General features: G+C 38.5%; 1 protein-coding gene across 1 annotated transcript in view; it reads left to right on the top strand.

The window, feature by feature from the left end:
- The window catches only part of RBMS3 (RNA binding motif single stranded interacting protein 3), a 546,958-nt gene that overhangs the window by 388,644 nt on the left and 138,754 nt on the right, over nucleotides 1–19,560 (top strand). Inside the window, exon 5 of the mRNA XM_075828609.1 lies at nucleotides 13,283–13,440. Coding sequence (XP_075684724.1) covers nucleotides 13,283–13,440 — 158 coding nt within the window. The remainder of the gene's footprint in view (nucleotides 1–13,282; nucleotides 13,441–19,560) is intronic.

Genomic DNA, 19,560 nt, shown 5'->3' with positions numbered 1-19,560 from the left:
TCGCATAATGCGAGGAGGAGCTTTTACGTCTGAAACGAGGCAGCTGTTTTCTCCTGAAAATAGTCTGTCTTTTCAGACGTAAAGGCCACTTCTCGTGTGCACATACCCTTAACAGTTTCATTTATTGTTCTTGCAACAGGGAGAAAAGGTATTTTTTCATGTATTTATGTCTACACAATTTTTAAAATTATATTAGTAAAAGTTATTTTTTAAAACTCCAGTCCTACGCCAGTGATTTATAATTAAAACTGGCCTCCAGTCGCTGCGCCTACTTGTGGGGCCGATTTTTCTCTCCTTGTCCCACTGCTAACGCTGCCACTAGTCTCTCTATATCAACGCACAAGCGTGCTCTGTATATCTTAAAGGGGCAGACCCATGTCAGATGGTCAGAGCTAAGCCTATGGCTGATTCCCTTTTAATATTTAAACCTGCTCAGAACTGCGACACCTTGCGTGACTAACCATGTTATTTGGATATTATACATTCTAGAAGGTCCTGAACTGGTTAAGTTACTTTACTACAAAATACATGAAAAAGTACAAACAGTAAGCGCAGAAGTGCTCAAAAGGGAAAAGACATCTAAAACCAATTAAAACAGAGAAAAAGAGAACATATGTCCCCTACCTGTATGTGTGCCAAGAGGACCCCCACAATTGCCCTATTGGAATTTAAATAGGAAAATCTCACTCACTAAAAGAAGGGACAACCAGAAAAATCTGCATTTGAATGACTGAAAATGCAATACACACTGCCCCACTTCCAGTTTCCGGAATACACACTGCCCCACTTCCAGTTTCCAGAATACACACTGCCCCACTTCTGGTTTCCAGAAGACATACTGCCCCACTTCTGGAAGTGGCGTTACTCATCAAATGACGAGATATGCATAATCGCTAGCAAATAATCCAATATAGTATGCACAAGTGAGTTGCCTCCCCTGATAAGGAGTCAAACTCACAGAAACAACCCAGGTCACATCACAATAGTGACGTGTCTTGGTCTTGCTTACAGTACCGGTGACCAAGAGAGGCTTCAAGAAGTAGCAATATGGCGGATAGAGCGCATGCACAATGTAACCATAATAAATGCACATATCTTTTCTTTAAATAAAACCCAACAACCCAGACCAATAAATAAAAAATTAAGAAAGAAAATACAACAGTATTGAGTTAAACAATATACATATCATATATATATTTGGCAAGGATGTGGTGTCGAGGCAGAGTTAGGTCCACCCACAGCCCGACCTGCAAGAAGCCTGTGAGGAAGGAGATGTGAGTACTCAGTCTGTCTGTTGTTTGTGCCTCTATTTGTCTGTGTGTCTCTGTGTTTGTGTGTGTGTGTATAAGTTCCATATGTGTTTTTGTGTGTCTTTGTGTTTGTGTATTTGTGTGTCTAAGTGCCTATATATGAATCTGTACAGTGGCGTAGCCATAGGGGTTGCAACGGTTGCCGTTGCGACCGAGCCCCCAAGCCTGGGACAGCTATGGGGGGCATTATACTGTGTGGGGCATTATACTGTATGGGACAGCTATGGGGGCATTATACTTGTTGGGGGTGTTATACTGTATGTGGCAGCTATGGGGGGCATTATACTATATGGGACATTATAGTGTATGGGGCAGCTATTGGGGTCATTATACTGTATGGGGGGCATTAAACTGTATGGAGCAGCTATGGGGGCATTATACTGTATGGGACATTATAGTGTATGGAATGAAATATACTGTATAGTTGCATTCTACTGTATGGGGGGTGTTATACTGTATGTGGCAGCTATGAGGGCATTATACTGTATGGGGGCATTATACTGTACGGGGCAGCTATGGGGGAATTATACTGTATGGGACATTATAGTGTATGGCGCAGCTATGGGGGCATTATACTGTATGTGGCAGCTATGGGGGCATTATACTGTATGGTGTATTATATTGTATTGAGTGAATTATACTGTATGGGGGCATTATACTGTATGGGACAGCTGTGGGTGGCAATATACTGTGGGGGCAGCTATGGGAGGCATTATACTGTATGGGGGGCATTAAACTGTATGGGGCAGCTATGGGGGCATTATACTGTATGGAGCATTATATTGTATGGAGTGAATTATACTGTATGGGGGCATTATACTGTATGGGACAGCTATGGGTGGCAATATACTGTGGGGGCAGCTATGGGAGGCATTATGCTGTGGGGCAGCTATGGGGGGCAATATACTGTGTGGGGGCATCTATGGGGGCATTATACAGTGTGGCCAGCTATGGGGGTCATTATACTGTCTGTGGGCAGCTATGGGGGGCATTATGCTGTGTGGGGCAGCTATGGGGCATTATACTGTGGGGTCAGCTATGGGGAGCATTATACTGTCGAGCCATTGACGGGGTCTGCCGGGCAAGGCACATGGGTATGGGCGTGTGCAGGGGTCTGGTGATGTTGGGAAAGTGTAGGGAGGCCCAAGCTGAATTCTTGCACCAGGGCCCATGTCTGCGCCAAGTCACTCACAGCACAGACCAGAGGAGAAGGATTTAGGGGATAGGTAAGTAATTATGTTATTGTTTTTCTATTAGGTACATACATATGGGACTACGGTATTCATCCGGTCAAAACGACGGAACCCTTGCACAACGGAGACAAACTGAAACCATTGGCACCGGATCCGTCACCATTGAAATCAACGGTGATGGAAACGGAAACCTACGGTTTCAGCTTGTGTCAGTCAGGGCTCTGTTCCGATGGAAAGCTCAAAGGAAATGACGGAACGGAGCCCTGACACAGATGTGAACGAAGGCTTAGTTTTATTAAATTGTACAGTGCTGTAGAAGATGTTGGTGTTATTCAAATAAACAATAACCTTAATTCTACAATGTCCCTCTCTAGCCACGTCATACGGGTGCGTCCCGATCATAGGACTGTCAGAAATTACTCTACATTTAATCTAACTAAATCAAATGGAGTAAGCAAAAGATGTTTTTTTAAACAATGTTACCTTATGCCTAAGCCATGTTCTTGCTCAAGAGGCTTATTATGGATATGAAAGCCTAACTTTACTCTAAACCCAATAGTTCAGGTTTGAGTGCATCTAAGCGGAAGCTCCCACTTGCTCCCTGGATCATATTTACAGGTGTCCAAGAAGTTAAGATCTAGGCTGTTTGTAGTGAACTTGCACTGAAGGGCTAATCCATCTCTTGTTGTAGCACTGACATGAAGGGAACATTGTGACCAACAGTGAATTTGTCTCTCTGATTAATTGAATTGTTGCTCTGCTGGGTAAAAAGTAGATAAATTTTTAACTCCAATTCCTTGACCCCTGTGAGTATATGAAGGGGAGAGAATAATTGTTTTTAACGTCTCGCACACTAGAACTTTCCCTTTTTGAGTGGAGTTGAGCTTTATAGTGGAAAATTAATCCTGCAACACAGAAATACTCAGGGGTGGACTGAAAGTGATCTGGACCCCCTGACATTAAAGGTCATAGGTGCCTTATCAACCATTAGGGCTATGAAACACTAGATTTGAGTTAATAAAATAAATTTAAGGGGCACTTACAATTTGCAGTCCTTTTTTGTTGTTAAATGCCCTGTACTTTAACTTTAACTGAGCAAGGGGTTTTGGGCCCCTCTGGCCACGGGGGCCTTGGGCACTGTCCTAATGCCTGAATGGCAATTTCACCCTTGAAGACAATAAAGTTTCTAAACTATAATAATACTGTAAACAAACCAGTTGATACATAGTAAAATACATGGAAATTGTACCATAAATCATAGAAATCAAACATAAAATACTCAAACAATACTTTGATTTGTAAGACAAAGAGACATAATTAAGAACTTGCTACAAATTACAATAATGACTTATATTATGACATGTAGACAAACATTTAAGTGTTCGATTGCCTGCATTATTTTATAAGCACAATGGACATGACAAGAGACAAAATACACATGATTTATTAGGCATGTCATAAAAGTTGGCATGTAACAGTCAATTTACACAACACCAGGGAGAGCGTTATTGTTTTTGGTAATGATCATTATATATAATTTTACTCATGTCTGTCATGTTCTAAAAGCATTAACGCAAGTTTCATTGAATGTTCTCGGCTCAGTAACCGAGTCAGCTCTTTGCATAAATGCAGGGATTTTTTTAATACATCCAATAGCTCCGTGAATAACAATGATTCTGGTGCCCTCTTAATGAGCCCCCCATTTTAGCAGACTACATTAGTCCTTTTGTCTGTATTTAAGTGTATTAGCTCTGTGGTGTTCTAGTAGAGCGGTATTCATTTTCTCTTTAGTATATATACACTCGTGTAGGCTTTCATATTATTACAGCAATATTTACTGGACTTAATTGGCTTGACTAGCACAGTTTTTGATTTATGAGCCAACTAGAGAAGCATTAATCTCTACCTCTTGTAAACAATTGGCACTGGTTTCTCTTTTATATGCAAATGTTTTGTTTGGACAAGATATTAATGTTGGTTTTTAAAACTTTTATACTTTTAATGTTCACTAGATTGTACTTTAAATAATTGCACAAGGGTATAAGTTACAATATTAAATATAAAGTATTTTTTAGTAGGTCTCAACACAAATTATAAAAAAAAAAATCTTATTATTAATGCACTAAGACATATAAAGAGACATAAGGGATAGACTGGTTGCCAGAGACACTGCTTGATAATGGCATTTAAAAGGCTGCATATATTAACCCCTTGGCAACATGTCACGTAAGTGTACGTGACAGCCGCCAAGGGAAATATGGAGCGTGATGTTACAGCTGACACCCCATTGCAATTAGCTTAATCGAAGATCACTTTGATTCCGCTAGTTTAACTATTTAGATGCTACAGTTAATAGCAACTGTGACATCTAAGCCATCAAATAAGGGGTGCAACCCGATCGGTGAACGACGTAAAAAAAAACGCCCAAATTGCTGATTTTGGCTCAACTTAGCTCCCAAAAAAATGGAATAAAAAGTGATAAAGTTGCATGCTCCCCTGAAATTTGTACCAATAAAAATGACAACTCACCCTGCAAAAAAATAAGCCATCACTTCGCTAAATTGACTGAAAAATAAAAAAGTTATGGCTTTTGGAAGCTTTTCCTAAATAAAGTGGTAAAATATGAAAATCTTTATACATTTGGTATCTCCGTAATCATATCGACCCATAATATAAGGTTATCATGTTGCTTTTACTGCACGATGTACATTGTAAATACGAAACCCAAAAAACAAAGGTGGAATCACAGTTTTTTTCACATTCCACCCCACAACCCCACAAATATTATTTTTTTCAGTTTCCCGGTGCATTATATGGCACATTAAATAATGCTATGAAAAACTTCAACTTGTCCCGCAATAAACAGACCCGATACGGCTATCTGAACTTAAAAATAAAAAAAGTTATGTCTTTTGGAAGGCCGGGAGGAAAAAACTACATGGAAAATCCGAAAAATGGCTGTGTCTCCAAGGGTTTAAAGAGGAACTGTAATCTCTCCTGACATTTCGATTTTAGTAAATAATTATATTCTCTATGAAATCACAATACTGGGGTACCTTTTCTTAGAATTCTGTATTGTGTCATCCCTCAGTTATTCTTACAGTAATCAATTGAATAAGTTGACTACTGGGTGTCTCAGCATGTGATGGGAAAAAAAAATCATTCATGGCTTTAAGACAAAAGTCTCAGGGTCCTCTTACACGGCCCTACATTGGCCGTGCAAACGAGCGCCGATCAACGAGACAGCTTGTTGATCGTCACTTGTTTGCTTCTTTCACAAGGAGCTATGTATGTGGACGAGCGCTCGTTACTCTGATCGCTCGTCCCTATACATTTGTATCATGTCGGCAGCACGTCTCCCTGTTTACATAGGGAGATGTGCTGCCAACAACGATAATATTTCTGGCAGCATAAACTATACAATCAGCCGATGAACGAGTTTTTGCTTGTTCATCGGCTGATCGTTGCCCTGTTTCAAAAGGGCAATGAAAATGAACGAGCGTTCACATGAATGCTCATTTCCCGATAATTGTCCCGTGTAAAAGGGTCTTTAGGCTTTTAAAGCTCGGTTTGCCTCACATTGACTGGCTCTGACTCTGTAGAGATAAGTGCAATATATATTGTGCTCATTTTGACCCAATGTTATCATATGTAGCAGAATAGCAGGTACTCTTATAAGTGTATGTGTTAGCCATGCAATGGGAATCTGTGTGATTGATCCATGTGGGACTATCTGGGACTCGCACCTGTCTCGAGAAGGGGTCACTCAGGTGGAGAATAAATAGAGAAGAGGCCGTGCATGAGCATTGCTCTTTCTATTGATACCTATACACATGCACGGCCACCTCTCTATTAAATTTTCCGCTTGGAGGCGGCAGCAGCCTAGCCGGGCAAGACAGGGGTCCCATGATTCGCGTTCTTGAGATACTGTAGGTGTAGGTGCAGATAGTTATGGTGATAATACCCCTTTAATAACTCAGTACAATTGAATAAGCATAGTATAGATTGTTCATATACAAAAAGCTATTATTTTAAGCAGATCATATTTTTTCTTATACAGTACTGTCTACTTTCAAATGTAAATACAGTATATCCAAAATCAAATTTATCAAAATGCCTACTTCTATTTGGTAATCACAGCTGTATTAGTTTACATTTCATGATTTTCCAGCCTGTATTTAGCTATAATTGTATATGTGTAGAAAATAACTGTAGCAGTTCATTAGTTCAACCTTTTTAGAAATCCTGTTATTTAATGTAAATTGTCCCTTCCTGCTAACGACAGCTGTGTATATTCCAGCAATTCTGTCACCAGTAATAATTAAAAATGCACATTTTAGTAATAACAATCCGTGAATACTTTATTTAAAGAGTAAAGGACTTTATACTTTAATTCTCTGATAGATTAGACTGGTTTCTGTTTGTTTCTGGGGATATATTTTAAAAATAATAATGAAAAATGTTTTTATATACTTTAAAAGTACTCTTGAATTGCTTAAAAGGGTTATCCAGGATTTCCCAAAAATTGCTAAGAGCAGAAAAGTTGATAAAAAAAATTATTAATTGGGTAAATCCCTTGCCACTGCAGCGCTGTCGCTAAGGTGGTCCCCACCGGCCTTGTTGACGTTCCGTACATGCAAGTAACCGCTGCAGCCAATCACTGGCCTTGGCGGTCTACCGCTGTACATGCTAATATCACCACTGAGGCAATTTATTGTATGCAGCGGTCATGTACATGTATGGCACGTCGGTTCTGGAGCGGTGGGGGATTAAACAGATCAGTATTGTTTTTTTAAATTATTTTATACATTTTGATACTTTTAGCAAAAACATTTTTAATCTCAGACAGCCGCTTTTAGGTGGGGTTTTTTTTTAAAGAAAGTGCCAGTGTTGGTTTCCTTTTTTACGTTTTTTAAGATCTAAAGGCATCATAAATAACATGTTAAATTTATTGTATGGGTGTTTACAGTAATGGGGATAATAATTGTCTATTTTGTTTGCTGCCGTGTGACATTAACTTCATAAACATTATTTTTTTTGTTTATTTCCTTTTTATTTGTATTATTTATTTCTTTTTTTGAAATTTTTTACATAGAATTTATCATTTTTGAGCAATGCTTTTAAACTATAGATGTAGTGTTATTACCCAATATCAGTGGCGTAGCTATAGGGGTCGCAGCGGTTGCAGTTGCGACCGGGCCCCTAAGCCGTTGCCATACAGCGTGCTGGTTAAATACATTTTCTGTGCCGTGAAGCCGGCACTTCCTGGTTACGGTCACATGGTACACTTAGTGTACCATGTGACCGTGACGTCACGTGACATGTCTTACAGCCAGTGCAGTGGAAGAGCTGGCACGGAGGACTCCAGGTGAGCTGCAGAGTCTGTAATGTAATGTATTGTAATGTAATGTATTGTGTTGTCGTGTAATGTATTGTGTTGTATTGTGCTGTCTGTGTTTGCGGTGGAGAGGGGGGCCCGTTAAATTACAGCCCCCCCTCCTCTCTCCACTGCTAACTGCACAAAACAACACAATACATTCATTACAAACTGTGAGCCGCGTTCCCCTGGGGGGGTCGCGTGAAGACCTCCGGGGGGTCGCGAGTTACTCACTGAGGTCCCGGTTCCATTCAATACTGGAGCAAGGAGCTGACGTCTCCTTGCTCAAGCATTGACTGTGCCTTGATGCAGGCAGGCGTAATGTAGCGGCATCATCGCGCCTGTCTGCGCTGAGTCACTCATAGCACACACCGGAGGAGGCGAAGGAACGGGGATAGGTAAGTAATTATGTTATTTTTCTATTATGCACATATGGGGGCATTATACTGTATGGGGGCTGATATGGTGGGGGCATAATTATGCATGGGGGGCTGATATGGCATGGGGGCTGATAAGATGGGGGGGCATTATACTGCATGGGGGGTTGATATGGGGGAATTATACTGTATGGGGGCTGATATGGGGGGCATTATACTGTATGAGGAGCTGATATGGAGGGCATTATACTGTATGTGGAGCTGATATGGGGGCATTATACTGTATGGGGAGCTGATATGGGGCAATTATACTGTATGTTGGCTGATATGAGGGGCATTATACTGTATGGGGAGCTGATATGGGGGCATTATACTGTATGGGGAGCTGATATGAGGGGCATTATACTGTATGGCGGCTGATATGTGGGGCACTATACTGTATGGGGGCAGCTATGTGGGGCATTATACTGTGGGGGCTGATATAGGGAGCATTATACGGTATGGGGCAGTTATGGGAGGGCATTATACTTTATGGGGCAGTTATGGGGGATTATACTTTGTGGGGCAGCTATGGGAGCATTATATTGTGTGGGGGCATTATACTATGCGGCTGTTGGGCAAGGCGGCTGGGCATAGGCGAGCGCAGGGGTCTGTTGATGGTGGTGTTGGGGAGGGGTAGGGGGACCCAAGCTAAATTGTTGCACCAGGGCCCATGAGCCTTTATCATTACTGCCGTATATGTTCACCAATATTTTCATCCAAAAAATGGTCTTTAATAAGTTTGTCACATTTTATGACTTGCCCTCATCACACCTTTTTTTCTAGATGTGTCTAAGGCCACTTTCACAGTTAGACATATTTTCGTCAGTATTTTGCTCTAGTAAACCAAGTATAATAGAAAAATGTTCTCCTTTTTTCGTGTTTTGCATTCACTCCTTCAGTAGTTTTGGCTTCTGAATACTGTAGCAAATACTGACCACAATACTGCCGTGTAAAGGTGGCCTAACTCACTTAATAAAATGAATGCAATCCGCAATCCGATTAATTATACTGAAATAAATCATTTATTATTCCTCTCCTGCATACCAAAATAATTTGCAAAGGGACATATATTGGCTCATTTACAATGAATTACTAATTTCTAAAAAAAAATATTTATTGTGGAATTGCAGGAAATATCTAGATTTATACATATAAGGATGTAACAAACATTGTATTTACTCTATAAACCTTTCTTCATGAGTCAGAGACATTCAGCCACCCAGGGAGTCACTTCTTTTAATAATATAAGGTAGGTAACATAGCTTCATATTGTTGCTATTTGTTACAGTGTTGTGTTCTATCCATATAATACTCATCCTGTTGAATGCGCCCTGAGGCTAATGGTTCCAGTAGATCTAGTTTAAGTTGTAGCCGTACGTCAAGAAATGTAGACGCTTTGAAAAACTGATGTGTCTCGGAGGACAAGTTGATTTCTAGAGCTGGAGTGTGAATCAAGCTTAGAACATATACGTTCATAAACAAAGTGTGAACCTGAGGAAAATGGACCAAACCTGAATGCCTTATGAATTTTAGAAAAAGCTTCAAGTGTTATGTAAACTTCAAAAATAATTATGTATAATTACAATAAAATAATACAATGAATTCCTATTTTAACACATTAAAGTTGTATAGCTGTAGTAGAGTTGAGTTCTTCAAATACAGTAAAGCTGAGTATGTCATGTGGCACATGTATTTCCCACAATATATCTGTTGTGTTAGATTAACCCTTTCATAGCCAAGGCCTTCAATTGCCTAAATGTCTACAGTAACCTGTAAACTTTTAAATTTTTTTTTTTTTTGCAGCATAGGTGAGGCTTTTATCTGACACTAAAACATGTTTTAAATTATATATATATATATATATATATATATATATATATATATATATATATATAGGGTAGTTCTGTAATTTAATGTATTTCGTGCAACAAATTTATGGGACGAAACAACCCCCCCCCCCCTCCTATAAGAAAAAAAAATTGTTTAGTAGTATTATTTACTAGATGATTGCTATAACACCAGAGAACAAAAGTCCCCATTTCATTTCAGTTATTTTTTATCCTAAAATGTGGCACTTTTATATATATATATATATATATATATATAGATATAGATATATATATAGATATAGATATATATATATATATAGATATATATATATCTATATATATATATATATATATATATATATATATATATATACTGTATATCTATATATATATATACATATATATAATTTTAGCTTCCTGACACCTCAATGAGATTTGGCAGGCACAGTGTCAGGATCAGGATAAGAGTTGACTTTTTCTGAACAGCAAATCAGGAGTGTTGTTTGAAATCATGTGACACATGAGACAATCTCAAGAATTTTTTTTGTACAATATCTCTTAGCACCATTTTCAGCATGCACAAAGCCCTACAGCTGGGCCGTTCAGTTCCAGTGTGTCAAAACCATATCACCTCTGCGCTAGTTGCTACTCTGCTAGTCGAAATGCTGCTAAAACGTATGTATTTAACCCCTTCAAAGAACTTTGCAAAGCCTTTTTTTATACATATGACTGTCTGTGTCGCGTCAGTGTGATTTCCGTGTGTAGTCCTTATTTCTCGTCCATGTTTCTCCTCTGCAAGCACTTCCTAGCTTCGCTTTTTTCACACACTCATAGACTGTGAAAAAACACAAATGTATGAATATAATTAAATTCTATGGGTCAGTTTATAAAACGGACAGCACACGTATGAGAAATAAGTTTCTTTCAGCTTTTCACAATGTTTGTGATTCTTTTGGGATGTTTTGGCAGATACTCTATGTTCCATGTTGGTTAAATGACGCTTGTCGATGCAGTTTTCAAATAGCGCCATGGATTCTGATTTGGATAGAAAACTGGACTTCGATTTGGCTGTTGTCGAACATTAACCTTTTTGATGTTCAACCACTCCCATGTTGCTATGATGCTCCGACCGCCATAGTTTACTGTTTGGATGGTTTCTGCTGAGGAATAAGCTGTGGTCATTTTGTACCACACATAACATTATAATTATTGCTTAAAAATCTTAATTTTTTTACTCATTTGACCACAAAACCTTCCCACATTTTAGCTGGGTGACGCTGATGCTTTCTGGCAAATTTCAGACTTTCTTTGGTGTAGCTCCTTCCAAATGATTGTTCACCTTTCTTTGAAGTCCTTTCACAAGTCTCCTTCTTACACTGACGCTGTATTTTGAAGGGGAGCTTTGGTTAGGCAGTACCTGGGTGGTAGGATGCAGCTTTCATCCCCTCTTTATTGATCCAGCAATGGATATTATTTTTTTTTGTGCCTGTCTATAACATTATCTTTAATATCCTAAAATGCTCTTTAGTCTTCATTTTTACGGCTTTCCTTCCGATTCCCAGTCTGACCTACACTACTTGAATGGCGACCTTGAACAGCTGACCGTTTTTAACAATATACACATATAATGTAGATGCAATTTGTAAAACTAATTGTTAAGGCTAAATCTCTAATATTTGTAAACTTGGAGCTTCCACAGCTCGAAAGTTGAACACTTATTCTAGCAACGTTTAGATACAAGATTTATTTTAAATTTGAAAAATAATAAATTGTGGGTTTGACAATTTATTGTAAGAGCATACTGGTTTGTAATATAAAAGACTGGCTAGAACCATATGTGTAAATATCATTTGTAATCTAGACAAATCTATTGACTTTTAGGGGATTACATACTTTAGCAAAAATACTATATGTAGGTCTTTTAGGTGTCACAGCAATTATAAAATACTATTTTTTGGAACAGGAATATTTAAGGCCATGTTCTCATGGGGCTCAGTCTTATGTTTTGCATTTATTAATGCTTTTGACAATATATACAGCAGAGTACAATGTATGCATAGAGATCACTGAACTGTGAAGGTACGGACCGAGAGAGTACATGGACTTAATGTTTTATAGCACCTTATTTCTATTGCATTAGGCATAAAGTACTAATATGCTCAGTACTGCACACCTGTGATCCTACTCAATTTATTCTGCGTATCTTAATTTAAAAAAAAGTCTGCTAATAAATATACATTAGGCGCTTTGTCCTTTAAGACCTTGAAGACCTGAACATTTTTGGCCTAAGTTCCAACATTTCTTTTTTTGGTTCTGCTTCTTTGCATTTCGGTGGTCATAACTTTTTTTATTTTAGATCAGCATTGTTGTTTGAGCCCTTCATTTTTCCAGGTCTGGTTGTACTTTTTTTTTGGTACCATTTATGAGCATATGTATGTTAGTGATTAATTTATGTTTCAATTTATTTTGATATTTTTTATTAGCAAGTTTTATTCCCATAATGTGATTTTTATTCAATATTAATAATTGTACATAATAATGTACTTACAAATATACATATCAAAGTATGCCCGACCAACAGACATCAACGACAAACTGCCCTAGGCTTCTTCAATGTACTCTGGTCTGTTTACCCATGTATTCTATGGGTAAAAATGCCTTGGAATGCAATCAATGGCGGTTCCCCTCTTTGCTTTTCTCTTATATTGATCGCATACAAGGGATTAAACAACGGCGATCAAAGATTTCACTGACCTCCTTTGTTAAATAAGAGCTACGGCTGTTAATTACAGCCACGGCAAAGTTCCTGGACCACCAAATTTCATGTAGGAAATTTTTCAGAGTCCCCTAGATTATCATCTGATTATCCTCTTTGGATGTAAAATCAGATCATGTATAGCTAACGTAGTTATTGACGCATAAGGCTTAATCGATCTGTACAAAATTTGACTTTTTCGATCTTTCTAAGCAATTCCTCTAATTCCTTGAAACAAGTGGATAAACAATGCACTTGCTATTTTAAAATTTTGATTCATTCACCAACAGGAAGTTTGTGGAAATCTCATAATGAATAAAATAATGAAAACAAATTCTGCTTATGTAGTTTTTTTTGTACTTATAATTGATTTCTCTCTTTGCATGTTTTTTTTTACAGCAACAAGAACAAGACCCAACAAATTTGTACATCTCAAACTTGCCTATTTCGATGGATGAACAAGAATTAGAAAACATGCTAAAGCCATTTGGACATGTAATTTCTACTAGAATATTAAGAGATGCAAGTGGAGTGAGTAGAGGAGTAGGATTTGCACGGTATGTTCCTTATTTTGTCTTAATCAACATATTTGTTTGTCTCTAAAGTAAAAGTATGAATTAAAATTAGGCCTACAGTGCAGGATATAGAAATATAACCATTTACCTACTTCTCTACATACACAACATAATAATCAGGGGCTTCACAAGTAACCATAGCAAAATTGTAGCTCTTATGGCTTTACTTTATGACATGTGTCTTTACCTAATACACAACAATAATGTACAAAGTTGTCACAGTACAAAGTGATGTTACAGCATAGAAATAATTCAATTTATGAAGTTGCAGTGAACGCAGCAAGGCTATGTTCAGATGTGATGGAATTGCTGTGTATTTTTCATCCGGATTTGCGGGGGAGGGGGGGGTCTGCAGCGTATTACAGTAACAGCAAAGTGGATGAGATTGACGTACAGTGCAGATATTTTAATCTACAGAATATCAATTTATGCTTCAAAATGGTTGCAGATTTTTCCCATTGAAGTAAATGTGGAACTGAAATTATTTTTACTGTGGTATAGCAAGGAAAGCAACACAATGTTTTTTAGCAAGACCCCCCCCCCCCCACACTATTTCTACTTTGAAGTAAAAAAAAAAAAAAGACCCTACTCACTTCCTCTAGTGCTCCCGTAGTGACACGCCCCTTATTCCTGGAGGTCTAGCTGTGGTCTTATGCTAGATCTTTGGTAGTCCAGTGGCTATTGTTACTCACCTCACCTCTCTCCAGTGACGCCCTCCTCGCCGCCTGTCACATCCTCATCGCATTTCTGGCTGTCCGCATTGCGTTATCATGGCAATGTGACACACACCGATAACCTCACCAAGCCTTTATATACTGCTTCCAGGTCCCTCCTCCATTGCCCTACTATCAGCTTGTTCCTGCCTCTAGAAATCCTGGGAATCTTTGTTGCTTATATTTAACACTTAGGCGCTGTTTCTGGTTACACTCCTAGTTATGACGTATGGTTCGACTCCATGGCTTCATCTACAGATTCCGGCTACCACCTGATCCTCCGTTAATGTTCCTGATTGCTTTTCCGGCTAAGACTATTCACTTCGTCTTGACTAGGAATTCAGCCTGCTCTAAATCTCATCTTCCAATCTCTACCACCGATCAGAGACTACTTTGGGAACCGTGACCTAGGGTCCTCCCTGTAGCAAAGTCCAAACCTCCTTGCAGGAATTCCCATGTAAAAATAAAGTATACGTTTAACATATATGTTTTTTTTAATGGATGGCTTGGATGGATGCCTCTGATTAATACCACTCGTCGGCCATCTGTCGCAAAAAGACTCCCATGTTAAAAAAACATATTGGTCTAACGTATACTTTTTTTTTTACTGGATAGCACAAGATTGTATTGAATTGACATCATGACAAATTGTATTTGAAGAAAAAGTAAGGGTGAACACATATGTAGTTGAGTGGTTGTTCGATTTTTGGTGTCTCAGTTTTCTAATGATTTATTAATGATTTACTATGGATTTATTGTATGCTCTCTAGTGGTGGTGCTGTGGTGGTTTACTGATCATCCAGAGGAATGAATGTATGACAAGTACTATAATGGCAAAGTTGATGTACAATGGTTGTCAAATGTGTTGAAAATGAAACTCCACTATCCCCAGAGGTAGTGGTGGCGTCTATATCCACCATAAGGCCTCCTCGACCATGTTATGTTCCAGCATAATGTTTATCTTGTGTCTGTGTTTGAATTTCCGTGTATTTAACCACTGCATTCTACTTATCTGCATTTCTTATCAGTCATATTAATTTGCTAAAATTGCAAATATCTGAAGCATCATCAGCATAGAAAGGATATCTTTATTTTCACAATACAGAAGTAGTTCTATGAAATTTTCTACAACTGGGTTGCAATGACAGAGTTTAATGATCCAAGGTTATTAACCTTTTAAAGGGAATGTGTTGCCAGAAAAACATGTTTTGTTTTTTTTTAATTAAACATTTAGTGTGTAGGTGATTAAACATTGTTCAAATTTTTTTTATTTTTTTCACGAGTCAGGAAATATTATAAATTAGATTCTAATTTATAATATTTCCCATTGCTGGTCACTAGATGGAGCTATTCCCAAAATTGCAGCATTGCAAAATTGGGTAAAAAGCCCTCGCTCTAGTGAGCTCTCAGCATCCCCCCCCCTCCTTTATCCTGGCTAGTGCCGGGATAAACGAGGGGTTTGAACGGTCTAACCTCCTATACTGTGTGTTGCCATTTTTTGAGCTAACACACAGTGTAGTAGGTTTACATACAGTAGTAAACGTACACAAACACGAACATACATAGAAATCTCTTACCTGCTCCTGCCGCCGCGGCTCCCTTCGGCCCGTCCGCTCCGTCTGCTGCCGCTGGTCCAAGTGCACAAGTCCGGAAGCCGCGACCGGAAGTAGTAATCTTACTGTCCGGCCGCGACTTCTGGTCCACAGGAAAATGGCGCCGGACGGCGCGCATTTCAAATTGGACTGTGTGGGAGCGGCGCATGCGCAGTTCCCACACAGACGGCGTACACAGAAGTGGATGGGACGGGACCCGTTCGCAGTCCCTATGGGACTGTGGCTGCCGTATTCCATGTCTGTATGTGTCGTTAATCGACACATACAAAAATGGAACAAAAAATGGCAAAAGTGTAAAAATAAGAAAAAGTAAAACACAAACACACAAATAAATATAAACGTTTTTAATAAAGCACTAACATCTTTAACATATTAAAAAAAAAATTGTGATGACACTGTTCCTTTAACCCCTTAGTGACCACTAATACGCTTTTTTACGTCGGTCACTAATGGGCTTTAGGCTAGGCTGACGCCTTTTCACGTCAGCCTAGTCTAAGTCCTGCACGGGTCTCCCGTGCAGGCTGGAGCCGGGGCTCAGCTGTCTGTAGACAGCTGAGCTCCTGCTCCAACGCCCGCGATCGAAGTTTACTTCGATCGCGGCCGTTTAACCCGTTAAATGCCGCCGTCAATAGCGACCGCGGCATTTAACTTTGTTTACAGAGGGAGTGAGCTCCCTCTGTCACCCATCGGCGGCCCGCGAATGCAATCGCGGGTCTCCGATGGGGTGTCATGGCAGCCGGGGGCTTGATAAAAGCCCCCAGGTCTGCCCTGGACATATTCCTGTTTCATCAAAGTGAAATAAAGATTATTAATAAAAAGTACAGTAAAAAAATAAATAAAACCATTTTTTTCCATAAAAAGTGGTTTTATTTAGTAAAAGTGTAAAAAAAAAAAAAAGTACACATATGTGGTATCGCCGCGACCGTAATGACTCCATTAATAAAGTTAATATGTCATTTAAACCGCAAAGTGAACACCGTAAAAAAAAACGCAAAAAACCATGGCGAAATTGCAATTTTTTCCCATTGCCCCCCAAAAAAGTCATAATAAAAATGAATCAATAAGTCCCATGCACCCCAAAACAGTAGCATCCAAAACTACGTCTTATCCCGCAGAAAACAAGCCCAAAAAATCACTACATTGATGGAAAAATAAAAAAATTACGGCTCTTGGAAAGCGACGATGCAAAAACAAATAATTTTAGTTCATAAGTGTTTTTATTGTGCAAAAGTCGTAAAACATAAAAAAACCTCTACATATGTGGTATCGCCGTAATCGTACCGACCCATAGAATAAAGGTAACATGTTATTTACGTCGCACAGTGAACGGTGTCAATTTAAAAACGCATAGAACAATGGTGGAATTTCAGTTTTTTTTTATAATCCCCCCCAAAAGGGTTAATAAAAGTTAATATAAAAATTATATGTACCCAAAAATGGTGCTATTAAAAAGCACAACTAATCCCGCAAAAAACAAGTCCTCATACAGCTATGTAGACGAAAAAATAAAAACGTTATAGCTCTTTGAATGCGACTATAGAAAAACGAATAAAATAGCTTGGTTATTAGGGCCTAAAATGGGCTGGTCACTAAGGGGTTAAAGACCCAGACATTTTTCATTTTTACGTTTTAGTTTTTTACTGTCTGCCTTCCAAGAGCCATAACTTTTTTATTTTTCCACCAGTAGATTGATATGAGGGCTTATTTTGTTACAGAGGGAGTTGTAGTTTCTATTGGCACCATTTAAAGTACCATATAATGTACTGGGAAACGGAAAAAAAAATCTATGGGTGGAATTGGAAAAAACAGTTTTTTGGGTTTTGTTTTTATGGCTTTCACAATGTGGTAAAAACGATAACTTAATTTTATTCTCAATATGATTATGGTGATACAAAAATAATATTGTTTTTTTATATTTTACAACTAACTAAAAAAAATAGTTTGGTGTAACCATATTCTAAGAGCCGTAACTTTTTTATTTTTTCATCAATTGCGCGGTAGGAGGGTGTTTCGTTTTTGCAGGATGAGCTGTAGTTTTTATTGGTACCAGTTTTTGGTACATACGATTTTTGATCACTTTTTATCCATTTTTTTACCAAAAAACTAGTCTTTAAAAAAAAAATTTTGTTTGGACTTTTACGGATGCGGCAATACCAATTTTGTTTATTTTTTCATTTTATACATTGTGCTTGGGGAAAAAATTGTAAAAGGTTTTTTTTTTACTTTTAATATTTTTCAATTTTTTTTATTTTATTTAAAATATTTATTTTTGAATGTTTGGAAAAAACAGTATCAAAGAAATACATGTACAGCTAGTTTGAAGCTCGAAAACACAGAGCTATATGCAATATAAAAGAATACAGCATAAGTCGCATATTACAGTCATAGCACATTTCCGGCGTGTAACAACATGTAAATTCAATGTCACATTAGAAACCAAAAACATGAAACATGAAAAATATAAAAATTAAAAATACAAACAAAGAAAAAGGTACTTGTTACTTGCAGTTAGTGTCTCTTCAGAGGCTATCATCAAGGTGTAAAACTCATATGGAGTTAAAGAAGTCAAAATACGTACATTACAATAGCAAAAGGGGAAGTACGAGCTCACGTTAGATGAGTCGACGCCCAAGTGCACCACGGGGCCCATAATTTCATAAATTGGTCATGTGTTAGAGATTCCCAGCTGAACAATTCTTCCAGCCTAAACATTTGCCTGACTCGATTGAGCCACATTGAGACATAAGGAGGTATCTTATCCAACCACTTAATCGGGATGAGGAGCTTAGCTATCATGATAAGGAGCGAAGGCAAGTCAAATCTAGTGAGGCTACAGTCTGATGATGGTAGATTGACCAATACTAGAGAGGGAGTAAGTGTGATGGACCTATTACAAATAGTGCTGACCTTCAATTCAATAGATGACCAATATGGTTTAATTATAGAGCACTCCCACCATATATGAATCAAAGTACCTGGAGAACCACCACATCTCCAACACACATCTGATGCAGTATCATAGATTTTTGCTACTATGTCTGGGGACCTATACCACCTCGTAAGCAGCTTATATGCATTTTCCTGAGTTCTAACACATCTGGACAGACCATGAGATCTTTTAAGTATAGCAGAAGATTCAAGTCTCGTTCCCAAGCACAAAGAAATAGAGGCTTTTCTTGTGCGTCAAAGGTAAGTATCTTGTTATAAAGGATGGAAATCAGTTTTTTGGGCAAGGGTGTAGAGCAAATCAGAGCTTCGAACCAAGAGAGTGATCTAGCAATATGTTAACGTCTCAGGAATCCCAAACTAGTAGCTTTAAAATGGGTGTACTGTGCTCTGGACCAGTGTTGTCCTATACTTAAGTCATGGTGAACATCAAGAGTTGGTACCATACACCCTTTATACAAGTCCCCTATAGGGATAATTTTCAATGAGCTCCACAAATTCAAGGGGTCGTCAAAATGCTGGGAAAGAGTGAAAGGAGTCAAAGTCGCCGGCATCAAAGGCGAAGGAAACGGAATACTGGACACTTGGGTAGAACGAAATTTACAAGAGAAATTTACAATAGGCCCTTTATCAATGGATTCTCACTATCAACCCTAGCCATCTCAACCTCCCCTCCCCATAAAGTGGTCAGGACCTGAGTCTTGAAACTCCCCAAAGCAATTTGTTTACCCAAAGTCGTATGTGAACCAGACAATAATTCAAGGTGTGAACGAAGTTGTATGGCTTGATAATAGTAGTATGTCTGGGAGATCAAAGCCGCCTTTTGCTTT

The sequence above is a fragment of the Rhinoderma darwinii genome, chromosome 5, assembly GCF_050947455.1.
Source record: "Rhinoderma darwinii isolate aRhiDar2 chromosome 5, aRhiDar2.hap1, whole genome shotgun sequence".
In the NCBI taxonomy this organism is placed as follows: Eukaryota; Metazoa; Chordata; class Amphibia; order Anura; family Rhinodermatidae; genus Rhinoderma; species Rhinoderma darwinii.
This window is presented reverse-complemented; position numbering and strand designations above follow the sequence as displayed.